Below are 20,537 nucleotides of genomic sequence, written 5' to 3'. Positions count from 1 at the left end.
TTAAAATACACATTATAACTTATATGTAATTGTATTCCAGAGCTGTTGCATCCAAATAATAAAAACACATTGACCTTTAACAAGCAATTTAAATTGAAAGAAGATAAACATTTTTTTCTAAATTGCATGAATTAGAATAGATAAATAAAATTAAGTTAAGAGCATAAAAAAAACATTTCCTGAGGAGAGACTCAAAGGCTACGTAGGTGCAGCGGGGTGGAGGAGAGTTGTCTGTCACATTAAATGCTTCTACATCTGACACAAGGATCTATTCAGGGTTTAAACATTCTGAAATCCACCTTCCTTCCATACACAGAAAGAAAGAAAAGGTAAAGCCATAAACTGAGTTTTATGTATAAAGTTAAATTTATTTAAGACTCTTTAAAACACCTTTTCAGATAAGATTCTGAAAGCAGTTTAGGTTTTCATTCAGTTTATACTAATTTTGATCTGATGTAATTTTTAATTTAGGAAAATGAAGATGCCTATTTGTGGTGCAATATTTATTATCTGTATGCTTGTCAGATGCTTAACTGGTAAGTGAGATCTTTTAAAACTATATCAAATATGACTGCATAAAATATAGACTTGAAGAAATTTGTCAAAGTTAACTTTTGCTGTTTTTATTGCAGTATAATAAATTTTGAGTTCTTCTTTTGATATTTTAATTTACATAAAAATGCATTCATGAAAGTAATTAGCTCAGGAATTTTGTGAGCACTATATTTTTAAAATAATTACATTATTGGCCTTTTAATTGGTATACATGTATGATTTTAATTCACAGTAGAGCACATATTAACATTAAGAAGGATAGAGGAAAGTTTCAAAATGCAGACAGAGGGCCTTTTGTACATTTTGAAGGAAATATCTCTGGATGCCTCATGGGATATACTTGATTTTAGCAAACTGAAATGATTCTTTGTATGCCACATGCACAGAATTCTTAATGTGCTTTTTTTTCATTTCCAGATGCCTCAGTGATTCGAGAAGGAGGTAATAATGCAAAATATCATATTTTGTAAAGTTAAATAAAACTGTAGCACAGAACTTTATAAAATATTTATAATAAATATATTCTGCTGAAAATACTAGACAGGATGAAGACACATGTATCAATGTGAGCACATATGGCAAACAGAGATCAATAGACTGTGGAATGTAATGTTTTGTACAGATTGGTAAATCTGTCTATAATGAGTTACAGTTTTTCTTCGATTTACACCAAACACAAATATTTTCATAAAGGTGCACAGTAATTTTATCGCAGCATTTAACTTTGTGACTAAATGAAAACAATCATTGTAAGTACTGAATATAATACAAAGCTTTAAAAATGAACCAAATTTAAGTTTAAAACAGCAAAAAATGAAAATCATTTCTTGATCATAAAGAAGTCTCCGGGGTAATGTGTTTACATTGAAAGTAACACAATCTTTGGACGCTATTCTGATTTCTTATTTGCAAAACAGAGTACTTCTTGGTCAGTTTTAATGGTGAATTTTGACTTTATAGTTCTAAAGTGACAGATTTGTACAAACTAAAAAAACAAATTAAATTTGAGGCTAGTACCAAATAAACAAATAAAAGGTGTTTTAAAAAGTAGAAAAAAACAACCAGCATAAACAAAACAAATAATGTATAAGAAAATGTACAAATTGACAGTAATAAAAATAAATAGAGAGAGGTTTAAAATTAAAGTCACATAATTTTAAAATAAAAGCTGAACAAGTTTTAATTAAAATTTAAAAATGTAAAAAATGGTTAGTACAGACTTAAGTATTAAACTTCAGCAACAAGATAACAAATCTATTAGTCCCTAATCTGGACAACCCAATAGAGAGCTTTTTAGATTAGGTATTAGCAGGCTATCCAAAAGAAAATTTTATATCATGGCCAAATCCCTCGGTTCTAAAATTTCCAGTATTTTTGTTACAGAAAATTATAAAACATTCAACTTGAATAATTTAATCAAAGGGAAAAATGGGGTTTTTGCAAAAATCAAGCTGATGTTAGTTTGTGGAAAACTGAAAGGGCAGAGGCTAATATTCAGAGGGAACAAAATTAAATGGGACAGAACCCTTAGATCCCAAAAGGCAAAAACAAAAAATCCCAATATTAGTTTCATTCTTCTTCACAGTCTGTGAGGAGTATGCACTCTCTTCATATGTTTATCTTTTATCTAGATTTACTATATTTTCCAGTATCAGAAAAATACAATATGTATTTCAAGGTACTTAGAGACACTAAATTTATCTAGTATATGCTTATGTGTATGCATTACCTGCGATAAACTGACATTCTTCCAAGGTTAGTTTCTTTCTTGAGCCCAAAACTGCTGGAACAGACTTGGGTTCTCTGCAGCATTGTACTCTATTCAGTCATTTGGCAATATTAATGAATGAATAATATTAAATTTGTAGTCCACAATATATGAAAACACCTATCCATATCAAACCTTTTAAAATGAGTTTAACGTTGCATGGGCTGGAGTCTATCTCAGCAGCATTGGTCACAGAACAAAATTAACTTTGTGCTAGGTATGCTCAGATGGACAAATGAATTCTCCAGTTATCGTAACATGTACAGTTTGTATTTGAGATTCAAGAGGAACACTGGAGCATAGACAGAAATTGGGACAATGCATACTCACCACAGGCAGCACCTGGGTCATATTTAAAACTGGAGCTCAAGAACTGTGAGGCAACAGCAGTTAAGAAATATGACAAATACAATTGTTAATGAGCCATAAAGTGAAGTTTTGAAGAAAGTGTATTGTTTAGTTATATGTCATTTTTGTGATTCATAAACAAACTAAACAGGAAAACAGACATTTCAACAATAATAGCATCAAATGTAACATACAGCATTAAGCTATGTTATGAAAGCAAATCATCATTTTTTAAAATAATGTGATACACTTAAAAAAATTAAATTGCACATGCAGGCAATCATAGCAAGACACACACTGGGTCAAGGAAATTGTTATCAATTTATAGAGCTTGAGTCATTACAACCTGGCCATATATTTTTTAAATACTTCATAAGATTATGTTTTAACTCAGTTTTTTCTGTAAATATTCTCTGCTCTTAACTGATATGTTATATTCTTATATCTAAAAAATACATAAAAGTTATAAAATGTTTTACATACTGTAAACAGTTCACAAATGTCTATGTTCTATGTTACTTCTCACTTTCTCAGCCCACCAGCAGAAAGTAACTTGTTTCCACATAAATGTTTAGCATTCTATTTGCTCATGGCTTTTATCAATTGTGATGTCTAATGCTAGAAGGGAAGTTGGAAGAGGAATGGCAGGAAGATTAGCATGAACAAATTCAAGATGGGCAAGCACCGACTCATTGTAGGACACATTCATATACTCACTTATGCTGGCCAATTTTGAAAGTACGAAGAAGTAGGTTGAAATGGGATGAACATTTGATCAGGAGTGACAATAAATATGTGGGCAAGATGGAAAACTAGGTGCAGAGATAACTCATAGAGTGCAGTGTGGATGGAACAATTGGATTAAGAGATCAGGAGTATTGTGTGTGGGCGGCACGGTGGCGCAGTGGTAGCGCTACTACCTCGCAGTTAGGAGACGTGGGTTCGCTTCCCGGGTCCTCCCTGCGTGGAGTTTGCATGTTCTCCCTGTGTCTGCGTGGGTTTCCTCCCAAAGACATGCAGGTTAGGTGGATTGGTGATTCTAAATTGACCCTAGTGTGTGCTTGGTGTGTTTGTGTGTGTCCTGTGGTGGGTTGGCACCCTGCCCAGGATTGGTTCCTGCCTTGTGCCCTGTGTTGGCTGGGATTGGCTCCAGCAGACCCCTGTGTTCGGATTCAGTGGGTTGGAAAATGGATGGATGGATGGAGTATTGTGTGATTGAAGAATTAAGGCGTATGTTAAAGGTAAGGTTTTTAAGACAGTAGTAAGACCAGCAGTGATGTATGGAGCTGAAAAAGGGAGCACAAGAGAAGAAATCGGTTGTGGCAGAAATAAGAATTTTCAGATAGATGTGTTGAATTACAAAACGGAGAGAATAAGAAATGAGACAATAAGAGGTGTAACAAAAGTATGAGAGATATATAAGAAAGTACAGGAAAGTAGGTTGAAGTGGTATGGATATGTGATGAGGTGAGACAATGAGTATGTGGGGAAAAGAGTGATGGGAAATAAAGTAAAAGGGAAGAGAAAACAAGGGAGGCCAAAACGGAGGTGGATGTAGTAAAAGAAAAGGACTTGTCTGGCTAAGAGTTGCAGGACTGAGCTGTATGAAGAAGGTTGATCAAGCACATAGAAATGGAAAAAGTTGAAGAAGAACAAGAAGAAGAAGAACCAGGATACCTGTGGAAAACTCATGTAAATTCCTTACTGAAAGGGGCTATGCCACTATTGAACCTTAAATTCCTGTCAAGAAAGGTAATGGCAGTAATCAATGCATAAGATTACATTTTCAGAACTCTTGTGTGCAAGTTTTCAATTGTACTGTGGCCACTAGGGGACACCAGAGAGTCCCAAACATGAATGCTTAGACAAGTCCTGAGTATAAAACAAAGGCTTTATTTTTAAACAAACACCTCCAAACAATTAACAGCACTAAGCAATCAAGTGCACAATTATTCAGTCTTATTCTCCACTGCTACTCCTCCCAGGCAAGTGTTGCCGGTCTCCACTCTCGGATCTAACTTGCCTGGCCAAGGAAGTGAGGTCTCTTTTATTGAAGACCCAGGAGTAATTTTGGTGCCAGGGCTTTGCCTGTTGAAAGCACTTCCAGTCCACACAGAAGTCGCAAAAAGTAGGGAGTGTAACTACCTGCTGTGCCCATCAGGAGGACCCATGGACTCCAGCAGCAATGTGCTCCCAGACTACAATTCCCAGCATTCCTTGTGGGTTTGCAAATAGGTACCAAAGCCCAGGGATGCTGCCATCTAGTGGGTCAGGGGAGTATACAGCCTTGAGATAGAGCATCCCCCAATCTTTCAGTTATATTGGTCTCCTGGCCAGTTTAGGTACTTGCACCAGTCCTGGCAGGGATGCCACCCCATCCATGCTGTTTTACATATTAAAGTATTCTACAAATCACATCTCTGAAGGATTCTAAACATACACAATAGAAATCCTATACAAACCCACTTTTAAAAAATTAGAGGATGAGCAGTGTAGTCACAAAGGACAATGTCCAACAACTCTTAAGAAGGCAGTGGCTGATTAAACAATTATTTGTTCTTTGACCTAGTGAATCCCTTGAGTTAATTTATAGTACACAGAGAGCAGAGAAGCATGGTTCTTCCATGCAGGCGTGACAACACATGGCGGATACTTTTGTTAAAAGGTTTCAGCAGAGGGAGTTATAACTGTAAAATAAAAAGTACATAAGATGTGCATGCTTCACATTATTATTTTCTAGGTAACTAGAATTTTAGTTATCACAACAGCCTTTTGTTTCAGATTAAGCTGTAAATACAAATTCATGTTAAAAAACAAACAAATAAACAAAAATGGGTATCTAGAGTTGTTCTGGGTGGAAAGGTAGCTCAATGGTTAACATTGCTGCCTCACAGTTCATGAAGTCGGGCCAGGGCACTGTTCTGCATAGAGTTTGAATGATTTCCCAGTCTCCACAAAAGTTTAGTACCCTAAATGTTTACATGTTAGATTAATTGGCAACTCCATAGACTTTGTAGTAATAATACTGTGGTTAAATTAATTAGAGTGGCTGTGTGTGTGCAACTGTTCCCCAGCACCTCATCCAGGGTTGGTTCCCAACCTTGCTCTAGATCAGGGGTCCTCAATCACGGTCCTGGAGAGCCGCAGTGGCTGCAGGTTTTTGCTCCAACCCAGTTGCTTAATAAAAATCACTCACAGTGCTAAAGTAACACTGCTGCTTCACTTTAGTGATTTTGAGCCCTTATTGCTTAATTTTGTCTTAAACAGCTATTTTAATTGCTCCTTATTATCAATAACATGCAAATGACAAGAGAGAGAAGCATTTCTCCATTTAGCTTATTTACATTTACACCTGTGTGTATTTATCTGCACTATTGGGTTTAATTAAATACTTGGAAGAAAAATGAAGAGAAAAAAGTGAAGGACTGAGAATAACTCGTCCATTTTAGCCTTCAAATCATTTGCATGATAGAAAGGGAAAGAAAATCTAGGATATGAGAATGACCTGACATAGCAGAGTTAATTTAATTTCATAGCTTGTTAGTGCTTTACTGGCAAGAATTGCTTTCTAATTAAGCAACCAGGTCAGAACAAAAACCTGCAGCCACTGCAGCTCTCCAGGACTGGGATTGAAGACCCCTGATCTAGATAAATGGAATAGGCAAAGAGTGTATGCAGTACTTATGCAGTACTGCTGCCTCTGTACTATTCTGTTGGTCAAAATTTGCAGCAAGCATATTTTTCATATACTGTACTTTTATTCTGAAATGCAGATGACATCACCTCAATATATAAAGTCCACTTATGACGTATGACTTCAGCTTTAGGCATACCAAATGTATACTGATGAAATAAATTATTAATAAATTATTGACATTTTTAAACATCTCAAGATTTTTTTTTTCTTTTTATAGTTCCATATGATGAGTCTCCTGCTTTACCATACTGGTCATATTCAACCAATGACTTCTGGAGATACATTGAGTATTTCAGGAGCATTGGAGCTTATCACCACATCAATAACATGGCCAGGACATTCTTTGCTCATCAGCCTTTGGGAGACACTCTTGGCTACGAAGTGCCTGTTGCTGACGAAGAACACTAAGCGGCTGTCCAAACTTGTATTGAGAGCTATTCACTTTGACGATAATTCATAGAACATGTCTAATATTCAATGCATTTATATAATGGTGTAGTTTAGTTATAGTGTTTACCATATCCCTTAGTCTGTAATGATGCTTCCTTTTTGGTTTTATTCTGTAATGTGATCAGTGGTAATATTAAACTAAATTATGGTTGCACATTGAATTTTCAAAAATCTCTTCTTCAAGATTTTTATGCCAGAAATAGAAAATAAATACTGTACATCAAAGCTGAACAAATGGAAATGAAAATGAAACTAGCAATAGTCCATGTGGGTGGTTGGTTTCATTAACTAATTATTATTTGAAGCAATTCTATGTAAAACTAACGTTATCTGTTCCTCTTTCTGTTACATTATATCTTACATCTGCTTGGGCACCTGAGCTTCATTAGTTAAAAAAACGTAATGATTTGCACTTTATGTTTCTAGCTGGTGACAGAATAAATGAAGAAATCCTTATCCAAATGAAAGGCAGTTTCTCCAAATACTACACAAGACTCCTTGAAATTCAGTACCTACACATACTGTATTTGTACAACTCACTGGCAGATGGGGATGAGCAAAATAAAACCACTTACAGTAACATTATATTAATGTCAAGGACCTTATAAAAATTAGGTACGCCCTTTGTCTTCTGAGCAGCCTCATTCCTTTCTGGAATGCTATGATGCAGCCAACAATGTGTAGTGAGTTACTGTACAGTACTTGTTGCAGAAAATACTCAAATCTGTTAAAGGATGAAGGAGGAGTACTTTGTACTCTGCACTCCACAGCTTTCCATGAAGGTTATATGATGTTTAGATCTGACGATTGGAGAAGCCATTGGAAGTATTTGGTTTTTCTTGGTGTTTGTGAAATCAAGTTTCACCTACTTAATCTGGATCTATCTGCTTGGAATATCTATATTATCATGGAGGAGGAATGTTTGCACATCAGATTATATTTTTGGGGTGTTGGCCTTGGACAATAGCAGTTTCCAAAGTGCATTCCTGCCATAAAGCTAACAACAAGCAATTTTTATTGTGACTGGTCACAGATGTTTCTATGATTCTATTCTTTGATCATTTTTTGAGGCTGTACTTATGTGGCATTAAGCAAATACCCTGTAAAGTGTTCATCTGTCCATCACAGTGAGCTTCAACGTCAACATCAACTAGGGGCAAATAACTAGCAAACGTTTACCGCTGTGCTATTGAAATTATCCTGACTGGATACATGATGATGTAGCATGATAACCTGACTTGCCAGGATTGCAAACTTCTCCAAAGGACTCTCTGTACAGCTTCTAAAATCGTTGGGGCTTACATTCCACAACTTTTCTTATTTTTAGCTCCTTATTCATTTATTTATCTTCAGCTACTCTTATTTATTACTATATTTTTATACATCTCCACAACTGCGGCATGCATGTACGGTGTATGTGACAATAAAGATCTCTAATCTCTTATCTAATTTTGCTAATGCAGTTTGTTCATGTTTGGCATATGCCATCATTTTTTTGAGGCTATTTGACATGAAACAACTTTGCATTTTTGTTATTTAGCTTCTTTAAATTTCTGTTAGTTGCCCCATGTTTTTTTAAAATCTCATTTGTCAAAGTAATAATGACCAGACCTTTCTTTATAGCTGACACATACTGTTAACTGGCAATCACCCTCATTTAACTGACCTTTACAGCTGTTTTTGTAATTGTGTTTTTTTTTATTAATTTTATTACACTTCATACAAAGCAATCAAGTTTTTACAAAAAGAGAAATAGAGTTAAGAACAGATCGATCCCCACCCTTGAGAGAGAGAGCAAGCCAAAGGCATACAAATTTTACAGCTTTTAAAAATACCTAAATTAATAAATTCTCTATGCTTCATGAACTTATTTTAAAATATTACTGATTAGATCCTGCCATGTTTTGAAAAACGTCTGTACGGATCCTCTAACTGAGTATTTGATTTTTTCCAATTTCAAATAGTATAACACATCGGTTTCCCACTGACTTAAAAGAGGAGAGTTTGGATTCTTCCAGTTTATCAGAATAAGTCTGCGTGCCAAAAGTGTAGTAAATGCAATCACAATTAGTTTGTCTTTCTCCACTTTAACCCCTCTGGAAGAACCCCAAACACAGCTGTTAATGGGTTAGGAGGGATTGTGAGTCCAAGGCTATCTGAAAGGTAATTAAAAATTTTTGTCCAGAATAATGTTAATTTGGTGCAGGCCCAGAACATGTGACCTAGTGAGGCTGGAGCTAATTTGCAGCGTTCACAGGTTGGATCATGCCCTGGATACATTTTGGAGAGTTTTAGTCGAGACAGATGTGCTCGATAAATAATTTTAAGTTGTATAATTGTATGCTTTGCGCATATGGAGCTCGAATGAATTCTCTGCATTGCTACTTTCCACTCCTCTTCTGATATATTAATTGAGAGATCTTTTTCTCAGTGTCCTCTTGGATCTTTGAAAGGGAGGGATTGTAAAATGATTTTATATATTGCAGAGATGGAGTCTAAGTCCTTGAGATTGAGCAATATTTTTTCCAGCATGGATGAGGGTGCAAGATGAGGAAAATCTGGAAGGTTCTGTTTAACAAAGTTCCTGATTTGAAGATAGTGAAAGAAATGTGTAGCTGGAATGTTAAATTTGGAATGTAATTGTTCATAGGAAGCAAAGACGTTGTCTATATAAAGATCTCTAAGCAAGTTAATTCCAAATTTTTTCCAGATATTAAAAACTGCATATGTTTGTGAAGGTTGAAAGAGATGGTTCTCTTGCAGAGGTGCCACAGATAGAAGCTTCTCCATCTTAAAATGCTTTCTACATTGGTTCCAGATTCTAAGTGAGTGGAGCACAATTGGGTTATTAGTGTATTGCCGATAGCGTGTGTTTATTGGAGCGCATAGCAGGGAATACAAAGAAGTACTGCAGGATTTTACTTCTATTGTGGTCCAAGCCTGTGTATGTTCTTCTATTTGTGTCCAGGTTCTTGTGTTTTAGCTATTTCAAAATTCAACTCCTTAGTATAACAGGAAAAACCCCATTTTTAAGAATTTCCATTTTCCCCTTTAAAATCCCATTTACGTTCTATGGAAAATTACCAACAACAGAAATGTCAATCAAGATCAATATACATTTAACTTGTTAATGGACATACAAATACACAGCAGATGCCAAGGGATCTTTTTTGATCACAAAGAGAGAGAGAGAGAGCCTTGGCTTTAAATCTCATACTAAGGATGGCTCCATTTTTACAACACAGTTTCTTCATCATCGCACTGCGATTCACACACAGACCACAGGGTAAGTGCCCCACTGATGGCTTCAACAACATCTCTTATAGCAGCAACCCAAGCTTTTGTCTAAAAGGTCTCTTATCCAAGTACTGGCTAGGCCCAAACATGGTTAGTTTCAGGTGGATGACCTCTTCTGTAGTGCAAGTGATATGGCTTGTTTATAAATAGGTACAGAGTATGCAATATCTTTTGTGATTTTGTTTTTTCTATGACAGTTTTGACAGCTGCAAGTGAACAGATACCAATACTGACAATCTGTACTTTATAAAGCAATGGTCCACCTTATTACAACCTTATTACAAGGCATTTAGAAATGCAACGTGGTTTATACAAAAGTGCAAAGTGTGAAACAAGACAATACAAAAATGATGCTGGCTAAATCCTAGTAAAATAAAAATATGAAAAGGACTACAAGATTAAAAATAAGTTGACAGTGCATAGTTCACTCACTCACCAATGGGTGTCTTTAGCATACTAAGTAGATGACAATTTTCCACAAAAACTTGGAGAAAATCTTTTATTCTGCAAAACTACAACTGTTCCAGGTCATTTTTGTGATGAGGAAAACCTGACAATACACCACTTGGTGGTGCAATAGACCACAACTGGCAAGTGCAACACCAAATAAATAATAGTCGTAAATTTAAAGAAAAGTCCAGTACCAAACTAAGGAAGAACTAAATTTTGTAACCGAACTCTTTAAAAATGAGAAAAAGGAATATAATTTTTGAAAATATTAGATCATTAGAGATAGTATTTTGTTAGTAGGACATAAGGAAATACATTCATCACATGACCAATTTTTTTGCAAGGCAGATATCAGCACTGCATAATGTGTATAACAGTGCAGAACATCTCATGCACTTTTGAACTGCAAGGCGACCTAATGCATCTCTTGCAGGGATGTGGAAAGTGTCACACGTGTGCTTAGGGATCACTTTCCTGGCTCTGCTAAGGTAAGCGGTACCACTCCAGGGTTAATTCTCTCTCTTTTTCCACCTGCAGCTCCAAGGAACCACCCAGTGTGGGCATCTAACCTGTTCGTAATGCCCAGAGCTGGCCCAGTCCTTTTTGGACAGAGATCTATAAAACTGGACAGTCCCCAAAGGATGGTGTCTGACTTCAGAGACAAAACATGACCTAGAGTAATCGCCAACAAGTTACCTGTGCCTCCCTAACTTAGGAAAACCTTTATTTGTTTGGCTAATACACTGTGTTTTTTTTTTTGTTGTTGTTTGTGCCACCATGCACAGGTTTTGTTTTATATGTTTACTAGTGGGCCAAGCCCCCCGGCACCTTCAGTGCCCAGCCCCTATTTGTGGCCAGAATATTAGTAAAATCTGTAAATGTACAAAAGAAAAATTTTTATTTATTAAAGTCAAAATCATGAAAATCTATAAATATGTAAAAGAAAAATGGATTATTATTTAACAGAGTAAAATCATGAAATGAGAATAAAATATTTACTCTCTTACCGATTGGAGTATTCCCATTAAACTGAGGTCTGCTATGCTCGATGAGTATTTATAAGAGACTAAATAAGCAATCCATTCATTTTAATTGAATTTTCTTATGGATAAAAAAAAAATAATAAAAAATGACTCATTTAAATAACAGGAGAAATCACGTGAAAACTAAAGTGGTATGCAATGGGTCATTGTAACTCAACCTTCAGCTAACTAAATCACCTAAATACAAACATTGGTGTTATGAATAGATAATTTTTTTTAACAGTTTGTTCCTATGAAAGAAAGTTTACTCGATCAAAAATAAAAACCTCGACTTTCTTGATATTAAAAACCACGACTTTCATGATATTTTAGTTTATAATTTACAAACGGAATAAGAATCTGAAAATCTAACAACATCACATTAAAGTCTGATAAATTCTGAAAAGAATGATACCAAACATATATATGTAGGTTTTAAAATAAGCCTAATTTAAAGTGTGACAAAAAAGTGACATAAAAACATCACATAAAATCGTTGCACTTTTAGGCTTAGGATTTTATATATAGAGAGTAGATTAAACAGAGAGACCTGGCTGGTGCCCCAGTGTTTGAAGTGGCATGTGATGTTCTGTCCACAGGTCACAAAGGTAACCAGATTCCATGGGAAAAACCTTACATAGATATTACTCAGGCCTTGATTTAAACTCAAAGGCAGCACTATGTTGCTGTGTTGTAAGAAAACCTACAGTACAGGTGTAATAGTTCATGTATCTAACCATATTCAAAATGCGATTTTCCCATTCATGTTGCAGGAAGCTTGAATTTATCCCAGCAGCTTGGGCGAGTAACAACCTGAGACAGTATGCACCAACAAACAGACTGTGCATTCACTCATACAAGGTACCTACAGAATCTCCAGTTAAATAAACCTGAGGGTATTTGCAATATCGAAGGCAAAACTGGAGTATGTGGAGCAAACATCACGAGAACATGCAAACACCACACATAGCGTGTTGAGGCTGGGATTTAATCCATGGAATTTGAACATACAAGACAACCACTCTGATATCTGCATGAACATTTTTTTTTGTTTTGCAAAAGAATGTTTTTGAATACAGAGGGACATTAAGTGTTGTATTTTTAGATATATTTTTCTAAGTATTTGTACAGTATTTCACTATTAACAAAAGGTACATGTCAATATTACTAATTACACCATTCATAAACTGGCTGTTTAAAAGGAAACTGTTTCATTACCCAGTAATGAAAAGAAGGGATTCATATAATGGATAGACAAAATGTCTTAAAAGTAACTTATAAAATATTACTGACAAATTCATCCATCCATTCATCCATTACCCAACCCGCTATATCCTAACTACAGGATCACGGGGGTCTCCTTGAGCCAGTCCCAGCCAACACAGAGTGTAAGGCAGGAAACAAACCCTGGGCAGGGCACCAGTGCACCGCAGACTGACAAATTCAGTAACAGTAAAAATGGATGCTGTGCTAACATTGCTAACTCTCAGTGTAAAGAATCCCAAGCTACAAAATGATGTCAGGATTATATGATGAAAGGAAAAAGAATGGTCAAGGCCTTTCCAAAAAGAGTCTTAACCCAGTGAGTCATTGTTTCAGGAAAGAATATTTCATCTAGGCGAGATTCTTATTACGGTACATTGCAAATACACAATATTGAATTTCAAACAAAGTAATTCTGAGCCTACCCTAGTTCAAAGTTTATCTCCATTAGACCTGCCCGTGGAATTTCCCACATTGCACCTTTCAAATTCCCAAAAAGGAGTTAAATATTTAGGTCTTACTATAACTAAAGATCTTTAAGTCTATGAAGTGGCAAACTTTCTGAATAGTTTAAAGAAACATGAGTCAATTTTAGATTTATAACTTCACTGCGATATTGCAATTTTTGAAACACCGCTGCTTATCAAAATGGAGTGCTTGCCTCCAAAGTCATTGAAGAGGTATATGAGATGAATTTTAATTTTATTTGGAAAAACAGATATAATTACATAAGGAAGGTAAACATCCAGAAATAATACGAGAATGGTGTCTTAAACATTATTGATTTTGATACTATGAATGGTACATTAATATTGAATTATTGTAGTCTGTTATTTTTGATAATCTGTCTGTATAGTTCACAATATGTTCAACTGTCTTGAATGATGTAAGTGGTATAGAATCATCGATTCATTATCCAACACGCTATATCCTAACACAGGGTTATACTGGAGCCAATCCCAGCCAACACAGCGTGCAAGGCAGGAACAAATCCAGTGCAGGACGCCAGCCCACCACAGGGCACACACACACACACACACACACACACATCCACACACCAAGCACACACTAGGGACAATTTAGGATAGCCAATGCACCTAACCTGCATGTCTTTGTACTGTGGAAGGAAACCAGAGCACCTGGAGGAAACCCATGCAGACACGGGGGAGAACATGCAAACTTCATGCAGGTGCGAAGCGAACCCAGGTCTCCTTACTGCGAGGCAGCAGCACTACCAATGTGCCACCGTGCTGCCCATGTGGTATAGAATTTCTTTGGAAATTAAAAAAACTATCAAATTTTCACCAGCAAGCTCTTTGATACTGGAAATCAGCTTCTAAGCAAATCTTTTCTATTTATAATTTTCAAGGATGGGACAATATGTATTTATTAGTAAAAACGAAATCTACTGTTTATTATTACAAACATGGCGAGATAAGCGTATTTTGGGCTCTACTGTCGCATCTTGGATGTTATTTGGAATTTCATGGATTATAAAGTTTTATAAAAGTTCAGTAAAATATATAAATAGTTTTGAAAGCTATTCCTTCAGTTTTGGCTCATACTGTATAATGTGCCCTCCATAATGACTGGTACAAAGACACATTTTTCCTTAATTTACCCCTCTGCTCCACAGTTTAAAACTCAAACCATCCAGGCATGATTAAGGTGCATATTACAGACTTTAATTTAAGGGTTTTTAAATACATTTCAGTCAAACCATGTAGAAATGACAACACATTTTCTACATGGTCTCCCCATCTCAGGGCACCATAATGTTTGAGACGAATAGTATATTAATAGTATAGTATATTAAAGCTGTCATTTTTAGCACATTGTCGCATGTCCCTTGCATGCAATGACTGCTTGATTTACTACAACTTGAGCAGATAAGATGTTTCTATGCAACTCAGAATTCATTGTGCCACTGCTGTCCAGCAGTTCTATATTTAATGAAGATAAGTGTGCCAGTACCTGGGGCAGCCATACTGTACATGCCCAAGCCATAACACCCCCACCACCATGTTTAACAGATAAAGTCGTATGCTTTGGATCTTGGGCAATTCCTTTCCATCTCCACACTTTGCTCTTGCCATCACTCTGATGCAGGTTCATTTTTCTCTTGTCTTTTCACAAGACCTTTTCTTGAATTCTGTCTCTGTTAAGTACTTTTTTGCAAACTGTAATAATCCAATCAATGGTAAACATTCTGTTTTTGTGGCTAACTACTGTTTTTCATCTTGCAATTTGGCCTCTGTATTTCTGTTCATAAAGTTTTTTGCAGGTAGTAGTCTCTGACACATACAGTGGGTACGGAAAGTATTCAGACCCCCTTCAATTTTTCACTCTTTGTTATATTGCAGCCATTTGCTAAAATCATTTAAATTAATTTTTTCCCTCATTAATGTACTCACAGCACCCCATATTGACAGACAAAAAAAAGAATTTTTGAAATTGTTGCAGATTTATTAAAAAAGAAAAACTGAAATATCACATGGTCCTAAGTATTCAGACCCTTTGCTCAGTATTTAGTAGAAGCACCCTTTTGAGCTAATACAGCCATGAGTCTTCTTGGGAAAGATGCAACAAGTTTTTCACACCTGGATTTGGGGATCCTCTGCCATTCCTCCTTGCAGATCCTCTCCAGTTCTGTCAGGTTGGATGGTAAACGTTAGTGGACAGCCATTTTTAGGTCTCTCCAGAGATGCTCAATTGGGTTTAAGTCAGGGCTCTGGCTGGGCCATTCAAGAACAGTCACAGAGTTGTTGTGAAGCCACTCCTTCGTTATTTTAGCTGTGTGCTTAGGGTCATTGTCTTGTTGGAAGGTAAACCTTCGGCCCAGTCTGAGGTCCTTAGCACTCTGGAGAAGGTTTTTGTCCAGGATATCCCTGTACTTGGCCGCATTCATCTTTCCCTTGATTGCAACCAGTCGTCCTGTCCCTGCAGCTGAAAAACACCCCCACAGCATGATGCTGCCACCGCCATGCTTCACTGTGGGGACTGTATTGGACAAGTGATGAGCAGTGCCTGGTTGTCTCCACACATACCACTTAGAATTAAGGCCAAAACGTTCTATCTTGGTCTCATCACCATCTCAGAGTCCATCAGGTGTCTTTTAGCAAACTCCATGGTGGCTGTCATGTGTCTTGCACTGAGGAGAGGCTTCCGACAGGCCACTCTGCCATAAAGCCCTGACTGGTGGAGGGCTGCAGTGATGGTTGACTTTCTACAAGTTTCTCCTATCTCCTGACTGCATCTCTGGAGCTCAGCCAAAGTGATCTTTGGGTTCTTCTTTACCTCTCTCACCAAGGCTCTTCTCCCCCGGTAGCTCAGCTTGGCCGGACGGCCAGCTCTAGGAAGGGTTCTGGTCGTCCCAAACGTCTTCCATTTAAGGATTATGGAGGCCACTGTGCTCTTGGGAACCTTAAGTGCGGCAGAATTTTTTTTGTAACCATGGTCAGATCTGTGCCTTGCCACAATTCTGTCTCTGAGCTCTTCAGGCAGTTCCTTTGACCTCATGATTCTCATTTGTTCTGACATGCATTGTGAGCTGTAAGGTCTTATATAGACAGGTGTGTGGCTTTCTTAATCAAGTCCAATCAGTATAATCAAACACAGCTGGACTCAAATGAAGGTGATCTAAAGGATGATCAGAAGAAATGGAAAGCACCTGAGTTAAATATATGAGTGTCACAGCAAAGGGTCTGAATACTTAGGACCATGTGATATTTCAGTTTTTCTTTTTTAATAAATCTGCAACAATTTCAAAAATTCTTTTTGTCTGTCAATATGGGGTGCTGTGTGTACATTAATGAGGGAAAAAATTAATTTAAATGATTTTAGCAAATGGCTGCAATATAACAAAGAGTGAAAAATTGAAGGGGGTCTGAATACTTTCCGTACCCACTGTATACATTTACCTCCTGAACACTGTTTCTGATCTGTCAGACAGGTATTTTGGGCTTTTTCTTTACCATAGTGATAATTCTTTTGTCATTAGCAGTGGAGGTCTTCCTCTGCCTCCCAGTCACTTTGTGATTACAGAGCTTACTTACCAGGGCATCATTTTTTCTTAAAAATATTGCAGACAGTTGATTTAGGTAATCCTAAGGTTTTACCGATGTCTCTAATGGTTGTTTTTCCTTTGACTTTCACTGGAGCAGCTCTTGTCCTTGTTTTGAATGATGACAACTACAGACTTCAAAGTTAGTCTTTAGGTAGAAATAAGCCTGGGTATCTTATGCCTGCACTAATGAAGCAATGAAATGCACCTGAGTAATTACAAACACCAGTGATGCCAATTGTCCCAAACATTATGGTGCGCTGAAATGGGGGGTCCATGTGGAAAACATGTTGTCATTTCTACATGGTGTGACGAAAATGTATGCAAATACCCTTAAATTAAAGTCTGCAAAGTGAACATTTATCATGTCTGAATTGTTTGATTTTTTAATCTTAAACTGTGCAGTAGTGGGGTAAGTCAGGGAAAATGTGTCTTTGTCCCAAATATTATGGGGGACACTGCAGTTAAAGGGTATACAACATATTCTAGCACAGTGCCTTTATTAATGCATCTTTTGTTAGGAAACATAAGCTTTAAAGAAAGAAACTATAACAATAAAATTATTTGGATAACCATGAGTACCAGACTATATCTGAGAAACGGTAAAATAAAGTATTTGTTGAAAGAGTATATAAAAGTATTACTTGGAAAATGAGAACAAAAGATCTTTTCCTATTCCATCAACAGCAAAAGAAATACGATTACAATTTTTGATTGGTATATAACCCAGCCACAGGGGATGCACAAACCAGTGTGTTTCTTTGTGCTGGTCCCAAGCCTGGATAAATGGGGAGGGTTACGTCAGGAAGGGCATTTGGTGTAAAATTTTGCCAGATCAATATGTGGACAACAATACAGATTTATTTACCGTATCGGTCAAGGCCTGGGTTAACAACGGCTGCCACCAGTACTGTTAGCTAACAGGGTGCTGGCGGAAATTGGGCTACTGTTGGCCGAAGAAGGAGAAGAAGAGGGAAGAGGCGTCGTGGAATAAAGAAGGTCAGATGATAGAGGATTATGCAAAAAGGATGGACATGGCTGGGGTGAATACAAATTTAAAGAAGAGGGAGGAACATAGGGTGACATACAAGAGTGAAGAAAATGTACACAGGTAGATTATATCCTATGCAGGAGGGTTAATCTAAAGGAGACTGAACATTGCAAAGTGGTGGCAGAGGAAAGTGTAGTAGGATTGTGGTCTGTAGGATGACATTAGAGATCAAGATGAGGAGGAGATTGAGGGAAAAGCCAAGGATCATAAGGTGAAAGTTGAAAAAGGAAGACTGCAATATTGAGTTCAGGGAGGAGGTAAGACAGGCATTGGGGGCAGTGAAGAGTTGCCAGATAGCTGGGCAACTACAGCAGACATAGTAAGGGTGACAGCAAGAAGGGTGGTGGGCATGACATCTGTATAGAGGAAGTAGGAAAGGGAAACCTGGTGATGGAATGGGGAAGTACAGGAGAATATACACAGGAAGAGGATGGCTAAAAAGAAGTGGGATAGTCAGAGAGATACAGAGAGTAGACAAGAGTAGAAGTAGATAAGGCACAAAGTGAAGAGAGAGGTGGCAAAGGCTAAAGAAAAGGCATATGATGAGTTGTATGAGAGGCTGGACACTAAGGAGGGAGAAAAGAACTTTTACTGATTGGCTAGACAGAGGGACCGAGCTGGGAAAGATGTGCAGCAGGTTAGGATGATAAAGGATAAAGATGGAAACATATTCACAAGCGAGGAGAGTGTGTTGAGCAGATGGAAAGAGTACTTTGAGAGGCTGATAAATGAAGAGAATGAGATAGAGAGAAGGTTGGATGATGTGGCTATAGTGAATCAGGAAGTGCAACAGATAAGCAAAGAGGAAGTATGGACAACTATGAAGAGGATGAAGAATGGAAAGGCAGTTGGTCCAGATGACATACCTGTGGAAGCATGGAGGTGTTTAGAAGAGGTGGCAGTGGAGTTTTTAACCAGATTGTTTAATGGAATCTTGAAAAATGAGAGGATGCCTGTGTAGCGGAGAAGAAGTGAACTGGTACAGATTTTAAGAAAAAGGGGGATGTACAGAGCTGTAGTAACTACAGGGGAATAAAAGTGATGAGCCACAGCATGAAGTTATGGGAAAGAGTAGTGGAAGCTAGGTTAAGAAGGAAGGTGATGATCAGTGAGCAGCAGTATGGTTTCATGCCAAGAAAAAGCACCACAGATGCAATGTTGGCTCTGAGGGTGTTGATGGATAAGTATAGAGAAGGCCAGAAGGAGTTGCATGGTGTATTTGTAGACCTGGAGAAAGCATATGACAGGGTGCCTCGAGTGGAGTTGTGGTATTGTATGAGGAAGTCGGGAGTGGCAGAAAAGTATGTAAGAGTGTTACAATATACTGTATGTATGAGGGAAGTGTGACACTGGTGAGGTCTGCGGTAGAAGTGACGGATGCATTCAAGTTGGAGGTGGGATTACATCAGGGATCGGCTCTGAGCCCTTTCTTATTTGCAGTGGTGATGGACATGTTGACAGATGAGATTAGGCAGGAGTCCCTGTGGACTATGATGTTTGCTGATGACATTGTGATCTGTAGCGATAGTAGGGAGCAGGTTGAGGAGACCCTGGAGAGGTGGATATATGCTCTAGAGAGGAGAGGAATGAAGGTCAGCAGGAACAAGACAGAATACATGTGTGTAAATGAGAGGGAGGGTAGTGGAATGGTGAGGATGCAGGGGGTAGATTTGGCGAATGTGGATGAGTTTGAATATTTGGGATGCACAGTACAGAGTAATGGGGATTGTGGAAGAAAGGTGAAAAAGAGTGCAGGCAGGATAGAATGGGTGAAGAAGAGTGTCAGGTGTAATTCGTGACAGACGGGTATCAGCAAGAGTGAAAGGGAAGGTCTACAGTATGGTAGAGAGACCAGCTTTGTTATATGGGATGCAGACAGTGCCACCGACTAAGAAACAGGAGCCAGAGCAGGAGGTGGCAGAGTTAAAGATGTTAAGATTTGGGTGTCACGAGAATGGACAGGTTTAGAAATGAGTACATTAGAGGGTCAGCTCAGGTTAGATGGATTGGAGATTGTGTTGGTTTGGACATGTGCAGAGGGGAGATGCTGGGTATATTGGGAAAAGGATTCTAAGAGCTGTTGGGCAAGAGGAAAAGAGGAAGGCCTAAAAGAAGGTTTATGGATGTGGTGAGAGAGGATATGCAGGTGATGGATATAACAGAACAAGATGCAGAGGACAGGAAGATACAGAAGAAGATGATCTGCTGTGGCAACCCCTAACGGGAGCAGCCGAAAGAAGAAGACTATACTGTATACCGTTCTGAAGAGTTTTTGAAGATTGAAATTTAGTTTAGATTTTAGTTACAATTATATTGAAATTACATTACAATTCATATCTTCCTTCTTAAAAAAATAGCATAAGATTTTAGGGAATCTTTAAACAACTGGCTTCATGCAAATAAATCTTACCTGCAATCCAGTTAGAAAATATTGTATTTGGTTAATTTAAAAAGGACAAGAGGGTAAATTATTTGATTAACAATATTCTAATTTAGGTTAAATACGATATCTCTAAACTTCATTGGCAGTATTGGCTAATGGTTAAGAAACAGTATTCTTTGATTTCTTAAAA

At 37.4% G+C, this 20,537-nt stretch overlaps 1 protein-coding gene across 1 annotated transcript; it reads left to right on the top strand.

The window, feature by feature from the left end:
- Positions 1-247: 247 nt before the first annotated feature.
- Positions 248-6,979, top strand: otos (otospiralin). Its single transcript, XM_039741411.1, has 4 exons — positions 248-329; positions 472-536; positions 973-996; positions 6,586-6,979. Exons 2-4 carry the CDS (start codon positions 476-478, stop codon positions 6,774-6,776), a joined length of 276 nt encoding a protein of 91 aa, XP_039597345.1. The 5' UTR covers positions 248-329; positions 472-475; the 3' UTR covers positions 6,777-6,979.
- The last annotated feature ends 13,558 nt before the right edge of the window (positions 6,980-20,537 follow it).

The sequence above is a fragment of the Polypterus senegalus genome, chromosome 1, assembly GCF_016835505.1.
Source record: "Polypterus senegalus isolate Bchr_013 chromosome 1, ASM1683550v1, whole genome shotgun sequence".
NCBI classification, from domain to species: domain Eukaryota; kingdom Metazoa; phylum Chordata; class Cladistia; order Polypteriformes; family Polypteridae; genus Polypterus; species Polypterus senegalus.
Note: the sequence above shows the minus strand (reverse complement) of the source record. Positions and strands in the feature narration are given on the sequence as shown.

Excerpts from the sequence above, each read along its gene's own strand:
- otos (XM_039741411.1), top strand. The coding sequence starts at position 476 with ATGAAGATGCCTATTTGTGGTGCAATATTTATTATCTGTATGCTTGTC. Across the intron at positions 537-972 it reads GCTTGTCAGATGCTTAACTG|ATGCCTCAGTGATTCGAGAA; the intron begins GTAAGTGAGATC and ends TTTCATTTCCAG. Across the intron at positions 997-6,585 it reads CTCAGTGATTCGAGAAGGAG|TTCCATATGATGAGTCTCCT; the intron begins GTAATAATGCAA and ends TTCTTTTTATAG.